We start from the raw sequence: 20,049 nt of genomic DNA on the forward strand, positions 1-20,049 counted from the left end.
TGTGATTGAGCCACTGCACTCCAGCCTGGGTGACAGTGAGACCTTGTCTCAAAATAAATAAATAAACAAACAAGTAAAATTATGGCTTAAATTATTATTGTTTCTTATTTGTAAAATGTATGTGCAAATGCAATAGAGAAAAACTAAGTAAGAAAGAGGATACGAATAAATAGTAGAAACATTTAAGAATAAGCCATGGTTGCCAGACTCAAATATGACAACTTAAATAAAACTGAGCTTTCTTGTATGTATTTTGAAGGACTGAACACAGTAGACGTGGTTAAAGCCAGCCTAGTGAGTAGAATAAAAGAACAAAATCATGAAAGGCCAGGATCTGGACAAGCCTAAAAGAGGAAGCATGTTTTACATAGACTGGGATAAATCCATGCAGCAACCAAGGCACTGTGTCAGTCCACAGTGATGGGCCACAAAAAATTCCTATCTCGAGGCTGAAGGCAGATAGCTATTTACTAGGGCTGGCACCAAAGGTCTGAGGTCCAGTCCTCCAACTATCTGCCCTGGGGATCCAGGGATCCTTAATGGCTAGGGGTATGTCTTAGAATTTGAGAGAGCGATGAGTTCAGAAGGCTTAGCTCTGGGGAGAGGAGGGATACATATGTTCAGGAGCAATGAGGCCATTATATACCTCAACAGAAAACTACCATTTTACCATTTGTTCTTTGGTTTCCTTAAAGCGTGGTCTGGAGATTCTTCACTGACAATCACTAGCACTGGAATAGCAAAGTCACAGTGATTTAGGATTAGTGATAGTCAAGGGACGTGAAATACAAAAGTGCAAAAGGATTGACCAGGTAAATACTATAAGCCAAAGACTAAGGAGTTGTTGTTATATGGTCAGGCATATGCAAATGTCAGGTGGCCAGCAGGAAAGCTGCAGAAAGTTGTTTCTAAACAGATGGGAAATTCTCAGTGTCCAGATAATCTGTCAAACCTAGAGGGAACAGGCAAATGATGGATTCTGACCCAAGGAGCTTGAGATAAGATTCCAGATAAGAAGAAGTCACCTAAAACATGAGCTTTGGCTGGGCACAGTGGCTCATGCCTTTAATCCTAGCACTTTGGGAGCCCAAGGCAGGCGGATCACCTGAGATCAGGAGTTCAAGACCAGCCTGGCCAACTTGGTGAAACCCCATCTCTACTCAAAACACAAAAATTAGCCAGGCGTGGTGGTGGATGCCTGTAATCCCAGCTATTCAGGAGGCTGAGGCAGGTGAATCGCTTGAACCAAGGTATTAGAGGTGGCATCGAGATCACGCCACTGCACTCCAGCCTGGGCACCTCAAAAACTAAACTGAACTGAACTAAACTAAACTAAACAAAACATGAGCTTTGCTAAGCTACAATCCTATGCCAGGGTTGTGGAGGATGTAGAGATGTCCCTGTCTTTGCCATTAAGAAGACGCAGTCTCCCTGGACAGCAAAGGTACCTGTAACCACGGCATGTTCCTAAGACAGAGGTTAGATGCCCTTTGAAGAGTTGCTTCTACTATACACCTCAACGAAAATTCATTATATACTGCTGAAACAAGTCATGAGGAATCAAATACTAAATACATGCTATGCTTTAAAAGAACAATAAACATATGCTTTTAAAAACAAGGTTATCTTACTTGGATGTTTCGGTTCAACAGCAACTCTCACAATAGGAGTGGCTTCGAAGTTGAGTGGTATAAATGGTGGGCAGGATGGCAGGCTACACAGTGTTGCAGATTTCAGCACAAAATCTTGAAGGCCTCCTATTCCTGTAGGAAGAAAAGATCCATGCGGTCAATAAAGGATGATAAACTCTGAATTTATGTTAGAAAAACAGCAGCATCAACCCAGTATATGTGTCACAGGGCCAAATGCTTCCAAAATGTTGCAAGAAATGAGGCAGACCTGCACCGTTTTTTTTGGGTTTTGTTTTGTTTTTGTACACCTGGATACCATTTGATTGCTGTCAAAATACAGAAATTCTGCCTTTTGTTTCCCACATGTACAAATCTTATTACATCAGATTGGGCTAATGCATACCTACTCCGACCACAGAAACGATCACTTCCAGACATATTTGTCTGAAAACACTGATTATTTCTAACACTTAGTTGGTTTTAAAAAATATATTAATTTGATGAAGAAGATGGGTCTCTACTGAAATAATCTTTTGCCAAATCCATTTGCATGAGTAAAGGGAATTCAGAAACTTAAAATGTGATGTTGCTATGTAGTATGTTACCCTAAGCCACCCTCCACACTTCCCCTATTTTAGAAGAGAATCCTAGTCAACCCCTTTCCCCTGCCATACACTCACTTCAGGCTTTTGGCTGATGATTGCATGAGACTCTGAAGGTTGCATATTTGTCTTTGAGCAGATGGAAGCAAAAAGAATGTCTTAGAAAGAGTGATAAGGGGCCAGATGCAGTGGCTCACACCTGTAATACTAGCACTTTGAGAGACTGAGGCAGGCGGATCATGAGGTTAGGAGATCGAGACCATCCTGGCTAACACAGTGAAACCCCGTCATTACTAAAAATACAAAAAATTAGCCGGGCACGGTGGTGGGCGCCTGTAGTCCCAGCTACTTGGGAGGCTGAGGCAGGAGAATTGCTTGAACCTGGAAGGTGGCGGTTGCAGTGAGGTGAGATAGTGCCACTGCACTCCACCTAGGCGACACAGCGAGACTCCGTCTCAAAAAAAAAAAAAAGAGTGATAAAGAGGTATACTGTATCTCACACCCAGAGTATGAGTAGACAACATTTTAGAACAAATTAAGAAACACATACAGAGGGCCAATGCAGTGGCTCATGCCTGTAATCCCAGCATTTTGGCAGGTCGAGGAGGATCACTTGAGGTCAGGAGTTGTAGACCAGCCTGGGCAACACGGTGAGATGTCTCTCTACAAAAAATTTAAAATTTAGCCAGGCATGGTGGTGCACACCTTTTTATAGTACCAGCCACTTGAGAGGCTGAGGTTGGAGGATTGCTTGAGCACAGGAGTTCAAGACTGGGTGACAGACTGAGACCCTGTCAAAAAGGACAGTAAAGTATAGGACAGGAGAAAGAGAGAGAGAGAGAGAGAGAGAACGAGCGAGCGAGAGAGAGAGGGGAGAACACGCACACACACACACACGGGCCATTTTTGTGCTTTTGGGTTGAGGAAAGGAAATAAAGAAAACCACTTTGCTGCCCTTAGTTGACCAATTGATGTAAAGGTACAGGGCAATGGGAGGCCACCCAATCACACATCCAGGCTGGTGGAGGGGAACTGAAGCAGAGGCTTCAGGTACACAAACTTGGAGGATAATTTAGATGTTTTTTGTTGTCTGACCACACAATATGGAAACCTCCCTCTTAACATCCACCTGAACATCTACCCTCTGACATCCACCAGAATTTACCACCTCACTACATTAACAGACAGCTCCAACTTTAAGAAAATTTTCCTTGCATTATTCTAAAATCTGTCTTTCCCCATCTCCATACATCGTTCTTAGTTCAATTCTCCAAAGGTTCACAGAAAATGTGCTGCTTCTGCTTTCACAAACTACCTTTTGGATTTTGAAAGCATTTGTCCGATCCTTTTAACTCTCTTCTGCCTCACATTAAGTATCAGTAGCTCCTTTAACTATTCAGCACAGGACATGATTTACAGACCTTTTGTGTGCACGGGATCCTCTTCAAACTAAAGTTTCCAGGATGTTAAATTCCTCCTGTGCCTCCAGTGTACTTCTTTGGTCAAAGTCTAAATTTCTTATTATTGTACTTCTTAGCTCAGCACACATAGTGATACCTAGCTATAGCTTCTTGATTACATCTCCCATTGGTACTATGATGTAGCAGATCTGGATCTGTCCACGTTTCCACTAAGTCTGCTAGAAATAACATCTCCCAAGAGGCTAAGGATTTAGGAAAACCCCATAGTAAATATTCCCTTTCAAACCTCATCTATCCTGCTTCTGACCTCTGACCAGCATGCATTTCCTTCCTGCACACAGAGCACATGGTTTCAATGAAAAGATAAATGCTGATCTTTCCTCCGTATTGCCAGGTATGCAGACTGCAGATGGTCAGTATATTTTAAACACTGTCTTTTTGAACTTCTGGTTTACATTTGCTGTTCCAATTACCGAATCTACTCTTGCTATTTAGATATGCCCAGATTTGCTAACGTGAATACAATTCTCCCAAAAAACAAAAAGTCAAGACCACAATGTTCATAACTAATATTAGAATTTATGGAAAAAGCAATGCTCCAAAGATAGTAAAAACTTCACTACCTGTACTACATGTCAACATTTTTACTTATTTTTAAATATAATTTTAAAACCTAGGACAGGGAGGACCATTAAGATGATCTAGATGAATCACTATAAAGTGACTTTAAAATCCCTTTTGAGAATTTCTTGATTTGCTATCAATTATTAACTGCACAACTTGTTCTATACACAAAATACAGTCTGAAGCAACTTTTTGTTTTTAAACATAACATCAGCAAGTACAATCTTGAAAAAAGACATTATACCCACAATCCCACCATTCTAATATTGCCACTATTTTCTTTTTATATTTCTCTTTATTGTCTTCTTTATTGTCACACATAATTTACAGTATTGTAATAACCCTAAATTTCTTATCCTTTTTTCTAATTAAATCATGTGATTTTCACTTCAGTCACTTTAGTGAAAATTATAACAATTAGGGACAAAGAATTCCTTCACAGAAAGCACATTTGCTAAAGCATTTTTCAACTGGAATTGGGGGATGAGAAGTATGTTCCCTCCGCGTAATCATTTCAGAATTCCCAGGGTAGGAAGAGTGACAGCATGAGGGAATAAAATCCAAAATTAGTGTGCCATTGATTTGTTTTTAGTCACTATATTTATTTTCACATTTCATGGATTATAGAGGGCACCAGTATTTTTTTGTTTATCAAAAAGGTACATGTAATTTACAAGAAATAAGAAAGCAGGTTGAGGAACATGGAGCTAAAGCAATTTACTAGATGCCAAGAATTCTAGTTTTTATAGAAACACCAGTACTTTTGTCTGATTGAAGATAAATTATCAAACCCAAGCCCTTTATGATCCTGATTTTTCTCTATACAACAAATAAAATTAAATAAATTGGCATGTGAACTCTATGTTACAGACTGGAATGACAACTGAGTACATAGGTCCTTGTTAGACTGTACACTATACCCTTCAAATTCCTCATAATCAAAAACCAGTATTTTGTAAAGACTGTTAAGCCAAATTTTTTTTTTCTAGGCTGTCCCTAATGTTTCCCTTTAAAAAGAATTCCAGAAACAAATATTATGGAGAGTATCTTTTATGATATGAGACTGAAAAAAATTGTGTGGGGCTTGAGAGATGAATTCACCTTCTGTTGAAAACTTTTTTTGTATTCTTAACAACTCCCTGTTGCACGGGTTTAATCAGTCTAGGATGACGTTACACTGGCAAGCAGGAAGATGGTAAAACCAATAGTGAATACTAACACTGCTTTCTGGGGGTGAGCCTGTTAGCTGTCTGGATAGGGAACAGAACTACCCTCTTCAGGCAAATTTGGATTTGTAAAGTGCTCTTTCATTGCACTATTACAATTTAATTCTAACGTTATTAGAATTTTTAAAATTTGTGGGAAAAAACATTAAAATATGGTCTCTTAATCACCAAAGTTTTATTTCAAACTGACTTTAACATTCTTCACCCAAGAACCATCAACCTGTTCCTATTAACCTGTTTAGGCTGGAATTAATGGATCTCTTTAAACCTTTGCAGTAAATGCAAGTCATATGTCATGAACATCCATACAGCCTCATGCCTGTTAGAGAAATGAACATCACTTTGGAAGAGAGATGAGGATTTTTTTAAAGTACAAGTTCCCCAAGTAGTGGGAATCTAGAGAACCCTTAGTTTTGAAAGACCATCTTCTGCTCTAGGCCCCTTTGCATTTGGATACCAAAGCAGCCCATATCCTCTGTTTCCAGTTTTATGCCTTGGTTCTGTATCTTTCATCAAAACTCAGATTCTGTGCTCTTTGACTCAACTACAAAGAATAACAGGGTATCCACATGCTTTATAACTGTTGTCACCCTTTTCCAAGCCTGTTTGGCCAGTATCTCCAAAGTGGATCAGTATTGCTTAGCTAAGGTTTTCAGAAGATGGGTCAAGTCTGCCCATCATGCTAAACAAGTCCATTAAACCAACTGCCCTTTAACTTCTTGGTGTTATAATAGGCCCTTGGGAAAAATCTTGCAACAATGACATCACTATGTCACAAATTTTTTTCTTCTCATAGGAACAGACTGAGCTAACACTTTTTTGTCTGTTTTTGAGACGGAGTCTCGCTCTGTTGCCCAGACTGGAATGCTTGTGGTGTGATGTAGGCTCACTGCAACCTCCAGCTCCCGGGTTCCAGCGATTCTCCCACCTCAGCCTCCAGAGTAGCTGGGATTACAGGCACGCGCCACCACACCTGGCTAATTTTTTGTATTTTTAGTAGAGGTGGGGTTTCACCATGTTGGCCAGGCTGGTCTCGAACTCCTGACTTCAAGTGATCCACCCTCCTTGGCCTCCCAGAGTGCTGGGATTACAGGTGTACTAATAGTTCTTACACATACTACTTCAAGATCTGTGGGCTCTTTTCTCAGAAGAGAAACTACACAGGAAATGAGAAGAAAAAGTAACACCTAAAGAACCAAAACTCTTTTTTTCCTGGAGATATGCTGGCTTACTATCTTTGTATTTGAGAAGAGGTAGAAACTTGCCCCTCAGTGTCCTGAACAAGTTAAGAGTTTTATAACTGTGTCACTGTAAGGTCCCAATTTATGTCCCAAGAAAGGATCCTGAGATAGTCAGACCACCATCATTCTATTAGGTACAGACTGACCCAATGGAGCTTGGTTCTCACCAAGGGAATAACACGGTTTTCAGTGTGGGGGTATAGAATTGAAATAGTGGAAGAAATTCCATCTGGGGCTTGGAAGCAAAGTAGAATGCCTGAGTGGGGCCTGGTATTTTATCATCTCTTGGTGTGTCCTAATAGGACAAAAAGAATCTACAGAGCATCTACCCAAAAAGGATCTACCCACACTCACAACTATATGATTTTCTTGGTGAGAATGAAGCTCCAATTGGGTCAGTCTGTTCCTAATAGAATGGTGGTGGTCTGGCTTTCTTATGATCCTTTCTTGGAGCATAAATTGGGATCTTAAAGAGGAATTAGAGAGAACTGAGGTAGAACTGCCAAGTCTTGGTGGTTTGTTAGGAGCTCAGAAGAAGGGACAAGAAGGAAACAAGAATAAAATCCAGATTCCTGGCATGGACAATTAGACAGATAAATTACTAGTTCAAAGCAGTTGTCTATTCTTCTTTCAGGTTTATAATTTTTATTATTTATATTAGTTTTTATGTAATAAACATTTGAACTCTTTCACATTTCTTTCTCCAGCCTATAGTTTCCCTTTATATTTTGCTTCTATTTTTTTCTCTATAGTAACTTTTTGAGCTTTTTCCATTTGGTGTCTAATGGAACTGTGCTTTCAAATAATTGATAAACAGTTATTCAACTTTCAGGAAGCTGTGCTTTCAAATAATTGATAAACAGTTATTCAACTTTCTGTTAGTCTTTCAATGAGTTCAGTTTTAAGGGCAAGGACCAAAATGGGCACTTCATAGGTTCCTCAATGAATGAGTGCACATGAGCACAGCTGCCATCTTCACAGAGTTTAAAATCTGGTGAGGGACAAAGGCAAATAAACAGTTAATTACGACACAATGTGACACATCTTATAATAGGAAAAGTACACTTTTTGTTCATGTGAAGACAGAAACTGAAAAGGTAATGGGCCTCCTGGAGAAACTGGCATTCAGGAGTATGGAAATAACCAAACAGAGGACATGGGAAGGAGTGATGAGGTGTGGAAATGGCACCACTAGATGTCCAAGTGAGAAACCAAGGTCAATGTTGACAGCTGCAGGGTGGAGCATTAAGGTACAAGTGAAAAGACTTTTCCATCCCATTCATTTTCTTTTCTTTAGTCAACATGCATTCTTGTTATGTTCGATTTGGAATCCAAGGAACTTGAATGTTATAAAGTTCTAATCTTCTGCAATAAATGCAAGTAGTGGCAGTGGTGGTTATAACAGTCAGAGTTGCAGTGGTTTTATTCATAGATTTGTCAATCAGATTTAAGAGTTCTTTTGGAGTATGATATAAATTGCATATTTAATTTTTTTATATATTGTTAACTATAAGGAAAATTATAATAACTTCTTTATGAAGCACAAATTCATATTCAGGATCAGATCCATTTATGAGTTTTGTATCCTGTCCCATTTACCTAAATTTATATTTTATATAGTAACACATGGTTTCAAGTGATACTCCTTTAACATGTGCTGCATTCCAATACAAATGATTTAAATAAATGGGGGAAACACACAAGATTCAGCAAGTCAGAAGCACAAAATGCTTAATATAGTTGAAAACAATGCTGGAAATTTGTTTTAAGACAAAAAGAAAAGGGGAAGAAGAGATACAGCTTTACACAACCACGAAATCATAACTGAATTCCTTCTGCCTTTAAACCCTAAATATTTTCAAATAAAATCAGGAAACAGAGTCACTTCTGGAAGAAATGGCAACTTCAGCACAGGTATACAAATGGTCCTGATTGAAATGATCAAAGAAAGAGAAAACTAAAGAAAACCTGAATGAGTAGGTGAAACTAGAGAAGGGCACCTTGAACTGTATGCTATTTTTGTTAGTCATGGATCAGATTAAAGGAAAATATTAAGGGTCAGTTCATAACTCTCTTTTTGAGCAAGTGGCACAACCTCAGGGGATAAAAATACATAGGCAGTGTAGTGACAGTGGTCTGTTAGACAACAGATCAATGGAAAAAAATGAAGAGCCCAGAAAAAGACCAATACGTGTGGGAATGACGAAGGGGCAATAGTGGCAGACAGGTAAGACTATTCGGTAAACAGCATTGAAACCATTAGCCAATGCAATGGAAAAAATGATATAATTGCATCTGTGTCATATACCATCTAGAAAAAGAAATTTCATATAGATCAAAGACCTAAATGTGAAACATAAAACCTGAAAGCACAAATCATATGATACCATAAGACTGAAGATTTGTAAGACTCACTATATTCTTTAAAAAACTTCAAAATAAAAGATACCAAACAGACATGGGAACAACACACGCTGTGGACTACTAGAGAGTGGGGAGGGAGGTTGGTTAAAAAACTACGTATCAGGTACTATGCTCACTACCAGAGTGATGGAATCCGTACTCCAAACCTCAGTATCATGCAATACTCTCATGTAACAAATCTGCACACATACCTCCTGCATCTAAAATAAGAGTTGAAATTTATACACACACACACACATCCCGCAAAGATAAAAGCTGCAAAGTAAGAGATGCTTTCACTGTCTAAAGGAGACAAAAAATTGTAAGTATATAAAGAACTAGTACAAATCAACGAAAAAAAGCAACCCAATAGGAATCTAGGCAAAGAATATAAATAAATAGTCCAAGAAAAAACATTAAAAGAAAAGAAAGCCTCAGTCAAAAAACATTAAAAAAAAAAGAATCTCATTGATAATAAGGTAAATGCAAATTAAAACCAGATACTATTTCACACCAATACAACTGGTATGAGTCTGAAGAAACCATGTGTTGGCAAGTATATGCAGCAAAAGTAGGTCTTGCGCACTGTAGATGAGAACAAAGATTGTTACAACTATGAGGGAGAATAAGCTGCAATGTTCATTGAAGTATGGCTAGACTATTCAACTCACCAAGGTGATTTCTAGTTGTATACCCCAGAGCAGTGTTGAGAACAGGCACAATTGTGTACCAACAGCACACCACCCACAGCCATACAACCCCTCTCTAGGTGATTTAGTGAGTGACTGGTGGGGGCGTTTCTGATTGGGGCCTGCTACTGGCAGTTAGTGAGCAGGGGTCAGTGGTTTGCATGTGTGAAAATGTCCTCCCGTATAAAGAATTACCCTCTTTGTATAGCTTTTGAATATTCTGCTGGAAAAATCTGTTCACAATAATCTGAGTTTAAATCTAATTCAATTTTAATAACAGAATTTTCTGTAGTTTAATATACGCCGAATTTTCAGAAATGGAATTACCACATAAATCAAAGGAAGAACAAGGTATTCACCATTTTATCGACAGCCACTCATGGTGTATGAGTCATCAATACCATACATCTGTATCAAGCTAAATCTGTGAGTGTCACAGAAACATGGTGACTACAAACATCTGACTTAACTCATGTAGTCAAACTGGAACATTTATATACTAAAATGCACATTATTTTATTGTAAATCACCTCCCTTTTATTTATCCCTTAAAAGTATTATACTGATATTTTTGAAATTATGCAGGCAGGCAGATTATTTGATCTTTGAATTTCATTTCTGGGTAGTAAAAGTGATGTCAGAATATTTGTTATGAAAAGAAAGTGGGGTTTGACAGGGTTAAGAAGTACCCCCTAGAAAAACTCATCTATGTGCACAAGGAAAAAAATGTTCAAAGGTATTCACTGTAATGCACCTGTCATAGCAAAAAACTAAAAGCACCCTTCAATATCCACCAAGAGAAGATTGAAAAAATAAATTATAATGAATTCACACAATGGAATCAACATAGAAAAAAATCTGTAAAACATAAAACAGTACAATAATGGCAAGTTACAGAAGGTCATGAAAAATATGATACTATTATGGAAAGTTTAAACATTAAAAAAAATATTGCTGACAGACACCTATTGAAATTACAAATAAGTTTTAAAGCACTGGGAGAGAAAATTACACAGCAAGTTTAAAGAAGTGGTATGGCTGGGGAATCTGGGAGTTATTGATGGGATAAGGAAAGGATATAAAGGGACTTAGCTAACATTTAATCAGGTATAAAGAGAGTTGTACAATTACAGAAAAACATTAAAATTAGTTGAGTCTGGATGGCAGGTACATGAATGTTCATTATATTATTTATTGTCTGAAATACTTTACAATTTTAAAAAGTTAATGATTGTTACATTCAGCTCCTGGTTTTTATCTTTTTCTTTATTCCTGTAATTTGCAAATATTCTATAATTAACTTATGTTTGTAAAAAAGTATCTTTCCTCTTTTAAAATGTGTGTACTTTAAAATTACAACTTTAAATGCATACATAAAATATGTAAGAAAAAAATATACACATAGAAAATAAGCTGGAGGATATATTCCAAAATGTCAATAGTGGCTATGTCTGGATAGTGGGGTTAAAGATCATTTTCATTTTACTTTTTCTATATTTAAACAAATGGTCACACCAAATGTACTATTGTTATGATGATAAAAATATTTTTTCTTTCTTTTTAAAAAATACATTTGGGCCAGGCACGATGGCTCATGCCTGTAATCCCAGCACTTTGGGAGGCTGAGGCAGGTGGATCACGAGGTCAGGAGATCGAGACCATCCTGATCAACACGGCGAAACCCTGTCTCTACTAAAAATACAAAAAACTAGCTGGGCAGGGTGGCAGGTGCCAGTAGTCCCAGCTACTTGAGAGGCTGAGGCAGGAAAATGGCATGAACCCAGGAGGCAAGACTTTGCAGTGAGCCAAGATCGTGCCACTGCACTCCAGCCTGGGCGACAGAGTGAGACTCTGTCTCAAAAAAAAAAAAAAAAAAAAAAAAAAAACTACATTTACTTCAGGGTAGAGCACGAACCCAGTTCCTCACTACCACAAATTATGCAGTCGAGTTTCCCACATTTGGGGAAATCGCAGGGGATCAGCACACCTGGAGTGTACTGAATAAGCCTCACCCTGGGAAACCACCTTTGTGATTTTGGTATCTCCCCTACCAAGTAAGTATCTATGATGATTAAAAAAAAAAAAAAAAAAAAAAAGCTTTAAAATAACCAGAAGTTAAAAAAAAAAAAAATAGGCTTTTTGTTACTTCTGTGCCTTGAATGCTCACATTGTTTGATGGACCTGGGATTATACTGTAAATAGATTACATTTGCATTAATCAATTTAGATCCTAGAAACTGAAACTGTGGTCTCACCTCTGGATTACCAGACTTGGATTTCATGGTGCCTCGTGTCCACAGAGGGAGTCTTGGATTCCTATCTGATAGGGAAGTGGAATGTTTCTTGCTGTTAACCAAGGTCCTGAGAGTAAGGAGTCTTAGCCTTCAGTTTAAGAAGGCTGTGTTGAACCTTAGTCCCACTGCCAAACCCTAATCTCCAGATCTACTCACAGGCCACCGTGGAATTAGATGTGGGCCTGCATCACCCGATGCCACCCCTGTGTCCTTTACCATCTGTAATGATCACTCTTCCAAAGGTTAGTATTTTCTACAAAGTCAATTCAGGAATTATGGAATTTGGAGGGTCCTGTAGAATCTTACAGTCTAGTAACACTGTGATTTCCTTGAGGGCAGGCTCTAAACAGTTGCTGCAAGAATATGTCATATATCTTCTATGCTTTTTAGATTTACTTCACTAAGTGTCTAGTAACGACTTATATTTATAAATTCATGCTGTGCACCATGGGGGAGACAGAGATGAAGGCAGAGATCCCACATTCTATTTTCTCACATTTTCTTATTGTAAGTGCTCCTGAAGCATTTTTACAATGCAGTCACATTATTACTGTGTATTTATTCCAATCCCTGAGCCTTGAAGCTTGGGATTTTTGAGACTATTGCCCTATGTCTGCATCTTTTCTTTTTTTTTTTTTTTTTTTTTGAGACGGAGTCTTGCTCTGTGCCCCAGGCTGGAGTGCAGTGGCGCGATCTCGGCTCACTGCAAGCTCCATCCCCCAGGTTCACGCCATTCTCCTGCCTCAGCCTCCTGAGTAGCTGGGACTACAGGGGCCCGCCACCACGCCCAGCTAATTTCCTTGTATTTTTAGTAGAAACGGGGTTTCACCGTGTTAGCCAGGATGGTCTCGATCGCCTGACCTCGTGATCCGCCCGCCTCGGCCTCCCAAAGTGCTGGGATTACAGGCTTGAGCCACCGCGCCCGGCCCTATGTCTGCATCTTGATGTGGCACAGGTACTGACTATGACATTGATACAGCTTACTTGAAGAAACTGAATTCCTAAAAGGCAAAAGTAACAATATTAGAATATTAACTAATTTTTAAGCAAATACTGATCATTTCAATTCAAGTCAGTATCTTTTACAGTGCATGCATTACTTCCTGGTGAGAAGCAGCAACTTTCAAAGCAGTTCTGTTATTGTGGACTGAAAAAAAAAAAAAAACAACCTTCACATTTTCTTTCTCACTTAGTAGATCAATGAAATAACCAGAACTACAGGTTGAATTTTTGGTATTAATACCATTTTCAATATGAATGGGGTTTTATACTATAGCAGTTACGGGTTTTGATTTTATGTTATAAAAACACAGTATTGGCTGGGCACAGCGGCTCACGCCTGTAATCCCAGCACCCTGGGAGTCAGGAGTTAAAGACCAGCCTGGCCAACATGGTGAAACCCTGTCTCTACTAAAAATGCAAAAATTAGCTGGGTGAGGTGAAAGGCACCTGTAATCCCAGCTACTCGGAAGGCTGAGGTGGGAGAACTGCTTGAACCCAGGAGGTTCAAGACCTGGGCAACAGAGCGAGACTACATCTTAAAAACTGAATTTTGAAGACTACTTAGAAATAAAGTAGAATATGTAATTCAATGTAAATAGGATTATATAAATAAAAATAGAATAAGAACTAAAATGTAAACTGTAGGAATGCCAGTATTGAGATTACAAGTAATCTTTTAAAATAAAAAAAATGTAATTTTTACCCGGAAAAGTTATTAGACACAAGCTACCATAACCTTTGAATTAAAGAGCTGCCATTATTGAGGATGTAAACTACACAAACTGATTGGCAATGGCGACACTGCAGTACAGTGGGGATGTGATAACGGTTTTAAGTCAACCAGATATCTGATTGAAAAAAATAACTGACATTGACTCCTACCTTACATCTGTTACAAAAACCAGTGTCAGATGGACTACAGATCTAAATACGATAAGTAAAACAAAAAAAGCTTAGAGAATAACAACACAGAATATCGCCATGACTTTGGAATAAGCAGATTTCTTAAACATGACACAAAAAGCATCAATCTTAAAAGAAAAAATTGAAAAATATTAGATTATATTAAAACGAAGAACTTCCGTTTATCAAGAGACATCATTAGAGGGCAGCAAGATAACTTGCAGAGGAGAAAATATTTGCAATACATATACTCAACCAGGGACTTTTATGCAGAATATATAAAGAATGCCTATAAATCAATACAAAAAATGCGGAGAATCTAAAAGTGGGTAAAGACTTAACAGGCATTCCACAAATCAGTAAACAACAAAGGTCAATATATAAATGAAAAGGACTTTTTGCTTCTCTAGTCACCAGCAAAATCTACGTAAGATACTACCCCATACACACAAAAATGACTCAAATGAAAGCAAAAACAAGTAGGAACAAAGATATAGAGCAACTGGAACTTTCAGATACCCTTGGGGGAAGCATAAAGTGGTACATTAACTAAGCTTGAGCATATGCCTACTCTATGACCCAGCAATTTCTTTCCATCAGAAAGCATAGGCATATTAACCAAAAGACACATGTAAGAATATTCAAAGCGACAATATTCGTAATAGTCAAATACCGGAAATTACTTAAATATCCAACAACAGAAGAGTGGATAAATAAACTGTGGTAGTCACACAGCACAGCAACATGAATGAGCAAATCACAACCATGTGCCACGACATGGATGAACCTCATAAACAGAATGCTAAATGAAAAGTGCCCAACACAAGAGCACATTCTATATATAAAGCTTAAAATCAGGTAAATCTAATAGGGTGACGGGGTGCGGTGGCAGTAATGAGAAAGGAGCTTGGCTTTTGGGATGTTTGGGATGTTTCTGTTTCTGGGTCTGGGTACTAGTTACACTGGCATACATTCAGTTTATGAAAATTCATCAAGCTGTGCATTTAAGATTTGAATACTTTTCTATATGCATATTATGCATCAATAAGTTTACTAAAAATGTTATATGACACAAATTACATGGGTATTTTAAGTGTTTCTGAGTCTTTTAGAGATGCTAATAACTGCAACTAATAAAAACAAACCATTTCAGAACCTATTAAAAAAAAAAAAACTGGGCCGGGCGCGGTGGCTCAAGCCTGTAATCCTAGCACTTTGGGAGGCCGAGATGGGCGGATCGCGAGGTCAGGAGATCGAGACCATCCTGGCTAACACGGTGAAACCCCGTCTCTACTAAAAACTACAAAAAACTATCCGGGCGAGGTGGCGGCGCCTGTAGTCCCAGCTACCTGGGAGGCTGAGAATGGCGTGAACCCGGGAGGCGGAGCTTGCAGTGAGCTGAGATCCCGCCACAGCACTCCAGCCTGGGTGACAGAGCGAGACTCCGTCTCAAAAAAAAAAAAAAAAAAGAAAAAGAAAAAAAAAACTGGCAGCAAAGGGGAGGGCACATGGTTTGTCTCCTTGTATCAATTTTCTCTACATCCTCTAATGACTGATAAAATGTGGCTTTCACTGCGAAGTCTTTACACTGATTCTCCTGGCCAGGTCTGTCCTCAACCAAATCACTTCCTTACTCAAGTGCATGTAACCAGCCTCCTCCTGGCTGCATACTTCTGTGTACACTCTGGCTCCTGACATTGTGGTTCACATCAAGTTTGGTCTTTTAAATATCCATTGGAAGATGCTCAAAAAGGCTTAGAAAACTGTTCTTTGATTTTGGTCTGCTTCAGTTTTTGGGAAAGCAAAACAATCCCCAGCACCACATGCTTCTCTACAGCTGCCTTTATTTATTTATTAAAAAATATCCAACACATTACTCAAAGAATTTCCAAGTGTCTCCTTCCACTTTTACCATCTGCCACTGCCAAAATCTAACCACTAGCAGAGTAAAATAATCTCAGCTCACATCATGGGAAATATTTCTTTGGCTCTGAGAAAACCAGAGAGCAAAATGTAGGCTAGGAAAATAACGTGAAAGTTATTTCAAGTTGATGATTTCCACAATGTGGAACGTGATGGCCTTGTATATGTGACTCTCTGAATAAAGACCCCAAAAATACTGTGAGGTAAGATTATCATTTTTAAGTGACCCCAAGTAGAAGACTCATAAAGCATTTTCACGGGAATCCCCTTTACTCTATTGAGGTACTCAGGTGTGTCTTCTCAACAAGCGTTCTTCAGACTTATCAGCAACAAACTAAAGAATTCCACTGTAATACGAAGCAAACATGCTGATAGAGCATCTTTGAAGAAGCTTTCAAAAGACAGACTAACGCAAAGAATTTTTTCAAGGCTTCCCAGCCTATGACTACCAGTGAAGTTAGATTAATAATAACAATCAAATCACACTGGCTCTCTGTCTCCACCAGTTCATACGGGGCCTTATTTGGAATGTGTTCATCAACTAATCTGGGCATCCTAGTGGAGATTCCTCATGGGCTCAAGAGCTCATACTTACCATAGATACTTAATGGGTTGTCAGGGTACCCAAACTCTGCAATGGTTTCTGGAATAGTGGAAATGCTCCTTTCTTCTGCCTCACTCTCTTAGAGGAAAAAAGGCATTGCTGTGATCCAATGTCTTACAGAGGTCAGTTCTTCCAGGTTTTACTCTTACCTTCCAAAGGTCTCAATCAGGGGAGCAACAGGGCTGGGCCAAAAGGCAAATCAAGTGACAGGCAGCACATCATTCCTCCCTCTTGAGACTAAAGCTTGACTACTGGATTACCCTGTCATGCCTGGTTTCTTCTCCCTTAGGAGGAATTTCATTCCAGGAGGTACTCTAATCACTTTCAAGAGCTCATTCTACCAATTCTCTGGACTTGCCCCTCCTCTGAACCCTAGAAAATAATACAGTCTATACTGAAGCTAATCCATAACTATTTGCATTACTATTCTCCATAAAGAAAATGGGCTTAGCATGGTGGCTCACACCTGTAATCCCAGAACTTTGGGAGGCTGAGGAAAGAGGCCCAGGAGTTCAAGACCAGCCTGGGAAACACAGCAAGACTCTCTCTCAAAAATAAATAAATAAATAAATAAATAAATAAATAAATAAATAAATAAATAAAAAAGTAAAAATCAGCCAGGCATGGTGGCAGGTGCCTGTAGTCCCAGCTACTCAGGAGGCTGAGGCAGGAGGATTACTTGAGCTCAGAAGTTCGAGGTTACAGTAAGCTATGATCGTGCCACCGCAATCTAGCCAGGGCAACAGAGTGAGACCCTCTCGCTAAATAAATAAATTAAACAAATAAAAAACAGAATGGCTCATGGGATTTGGCTTATGTGGCAGAAGAGGTGGCAATACTTCCTAGTACACTCAGGTAATGAGAAAAGCCTTCAGGGAGATATGGAAGCAGTCAGGTTTCCAGACCCAGTACCTTATCAGGTAAACAAAATCATCTCTAAAATGGTCTGTTTTAGTCAACATGAATTATTTTTTTAAGCTGTGCAAGCAAGTTTTATAGTTTGATTGTAAAATAGCACTGTCTCTGATTGATTTTAAAGACAGAATGACAAAAATGTAAACTCCAGCAAGTCCTCAGATCTCACCTACTCTACTAATGAGGAATCTGAGGGTAGCGTGGGGAAAGGCACATCCCAGACCAGATAATCTCTGGCAGTTCTGGAGACAGCCCAGTTTTCCTGACTTCTAGGCCAGTTTTTTTTCCTCTGTGCCATGTTTCCTCAATATCTCCCAGATAAGAAGGCTATATTTTCTAAGGCCAAGTCATAATATATCCTCTCCTTTTCACAATCATTGAAATCTCCTTCACAGTGGTCCTCCCTCCCTCCACTGAAAGAAAAGTAAAAATGCCAAATCTAGCTGGTAGAGAAGGAGAAGGGAGGCAGACTAACTGGTGGGAACAAAGAGGCAGGGGTCCACCCTCACTTCTATACAGCTGGTTATGCACAGAAACGGGGAGGGGGGCATCAAGGTGGAGAGGGTGAAGCAATAATTCCAAAAAGACCAGTGTCTAAACCCAGAATCATCCTTACAGAAAAGCAAAAGAGTTGGGCAAATAAATACTAGGTCCCTTGTCTACAAATATCTCTCTATGGGTGAAACTGGTTTAAAATTAACATCAACTGGAACCCTGAAAGGAAAAATGAGGGACTAAGTACCTTGACAATCTAAACACAATCAGGCAAGGAAACTGTGAGAGAGTACTAACTCTATTCTATCCCAGCTTCCACACTTCTACTGATCACACATAGGAAGACCTCAGGTGTTGCTTCAGCACCTCCGGCTTTGCTATCTTCTTTCCTCTAATCTCTTACCTCTTCCCCATCCCCACTCCCCAACTCCTACTCACTATGGCCTTACTGTCTCTCTACTCAGATACTCACCAGAATTGCTATATTTGGCATCTAGTAGATCCTTCATAGATACCTGTTGAATGAATGAGTGAACCCAATTTGTGTTACAGATCAAACGAAAAAATGAAGCACTAACTGTGATTAAACTGGCAAAAAAAAAAAAAAAGAAAAAAAAGAAAAAACCACCACCACAACAAAATATACTGATTACCACTGGAACACTGCCTCAAACAGGAAACACAATGACCATGGCAATAGACTAATTATCCATTAAAAGGGACTGGTTTTAGAAAAACATAACATTCATTCAGCCACGAGAAAAAATATAGTCAATCTGAATGTGACAACAAATTCTATGATCCAGAAGTAAAAACTACTAAGATAAATTTTGATTTTTATAAAAAGTAAAGTAGAATAAAATAACATTAATCATATAAGATCCCTTCCTCTCCCCTTTTAACATAAAAAGGTATACTTCTCGGTAGCTTGGTAAGAAGATAAACATGGTATATAGGTAATTTTTCTTTTTTTTTTTTTTAAGACAGGCTGGAGTACAGTAGTACAATCATGGCTCACTGCAGCCTCTACCTTCCTGGGCTCAGGGGGGTTCTCTCATCTCAGCCTCCTCAGTAGCTGGCACTACAAGCTTAGGCTACCATGCCTGGCTAATTTTTGTATTTTTGTAAAGAAGAGATTTCACCATGCTATCCAGGCTGGTCTCGAACTCCTGGGCTCAAACAATCTGTCTGCCTCGGCCTCCTGAACTGCTGGGATTACAGGTGTGAGCTGCTGCACCTGGCCTAAAATTTTTTTTTAATTGACCAGTTATCACGAATATCAGCTAGATTCTTAAAAAGTCTTTCATAAAAAATATAGAAGGGATAAAATGGTATCCCAAGTTACTTTAAGCTCTAAATACATAGGGTCTTATGATTCTATTAGCAAATTTCCCTTTCATTATGGCACATTCTGTAACTCAATATATAGTTTTTCCTAAATGTAACTGACTGTGACAAAATGATCTCCAGATGACCAGTAAGACTGAAGTTAATTTATATTTCTGCATTTTGCATATCCACAAAAATAAATTTTAAAGCTTCTGAAAATCATTTCAGACAAACTTTGTGACTATACTTGACATGGGATGGACAGAAAAGTATCTGTTACCTGATATACATTTACTATCCTCAGCAACCATGTGAACACAGAGCTCTAGAAGTAGAAGCAGCTTGGCAATTTACTTGCTTTAAAACAACTTGCCTGCAATGTGGAATCTCTTTCATAATATCCCTAAGAGAAGATGGTCATGAATTCTAACTTATGTGTGTCCATGTGTGTGTGTATGCATGTGTGTGTGTATATATATGAATTCACTTATTCATTATGAACATCTCCTGCATAACAAGTTCTCTAGTAGGCCAATGAACATGACACTACCTCTACCCCTCGGCTCTTCCTGGTTTTCCTGTGTTATATTCAAATCACATTTTGTATTATAACACCATTGCTTCTAGTTTTACTTTCTGGAATAACACAAGCCTTTAAATTCTTGAAAGCTGGCTATCACATCTTCCCAAATACTTCTTTTTTCATAACCTCCGGTCCCCTAAAAACTTCCAGTTCCCTCCATGTTC

General features: G+C 38.7%; 1 protein-coding gene and 1 non-coding gene across 5 annotated transcripts in view; both read right to left on the reverse strand.

Annotated features, from left to right (window-relative positions):
• Positions 1–20,049, reverse strand: part of EFL1 (elongation factor like GTPase 1) — a 138,771-nt gene that overhangs the window by 32,477 nt on the left and 86,245 nt on the right. For all 4 annotated transcript variants that reach the window (XR_004057320.1, XM_030930671.1, XM_030930673.1 and 1 more), the window contains one exon: positions 1,632–1,763. Coding sequence is in view for 3 of the 4 variants with exons in the window: in XM_030930671.1 (XP_030786531.1) it covers positions 1,632–1,763 (132 nt within the window). In the remaining variant the exon portion in view is untranslated. The remainder of the gene's footprint in view (positions 1–1,631; positions 1,764–20,049) is intronic.
• Positions 11,736–11,899, reverse strand: LOC115897950. Its single transcript, XR_004057723.1, has one exon. It is a non-coding gene; the product is annotated as a U1 spliceosomal RNA (small nuclear RNA).

Source organism: Rhinopithecus roxellana, chromosome 5 (genome assembly GCF_007565055.1).
Source record: "Rhinopithecus roxellana isolate Shanxi Qingling chromosome 5, ASM756505v1, whole genome shotgun sequence".
NCBI classification, from domain to species: domain Eukaryota; kingdom Metazoa; phylum Chordata; class Mammalia; order Primates; family Cercopithecidae; genus Rhinopithecus; species Rhinopithecus roxellana.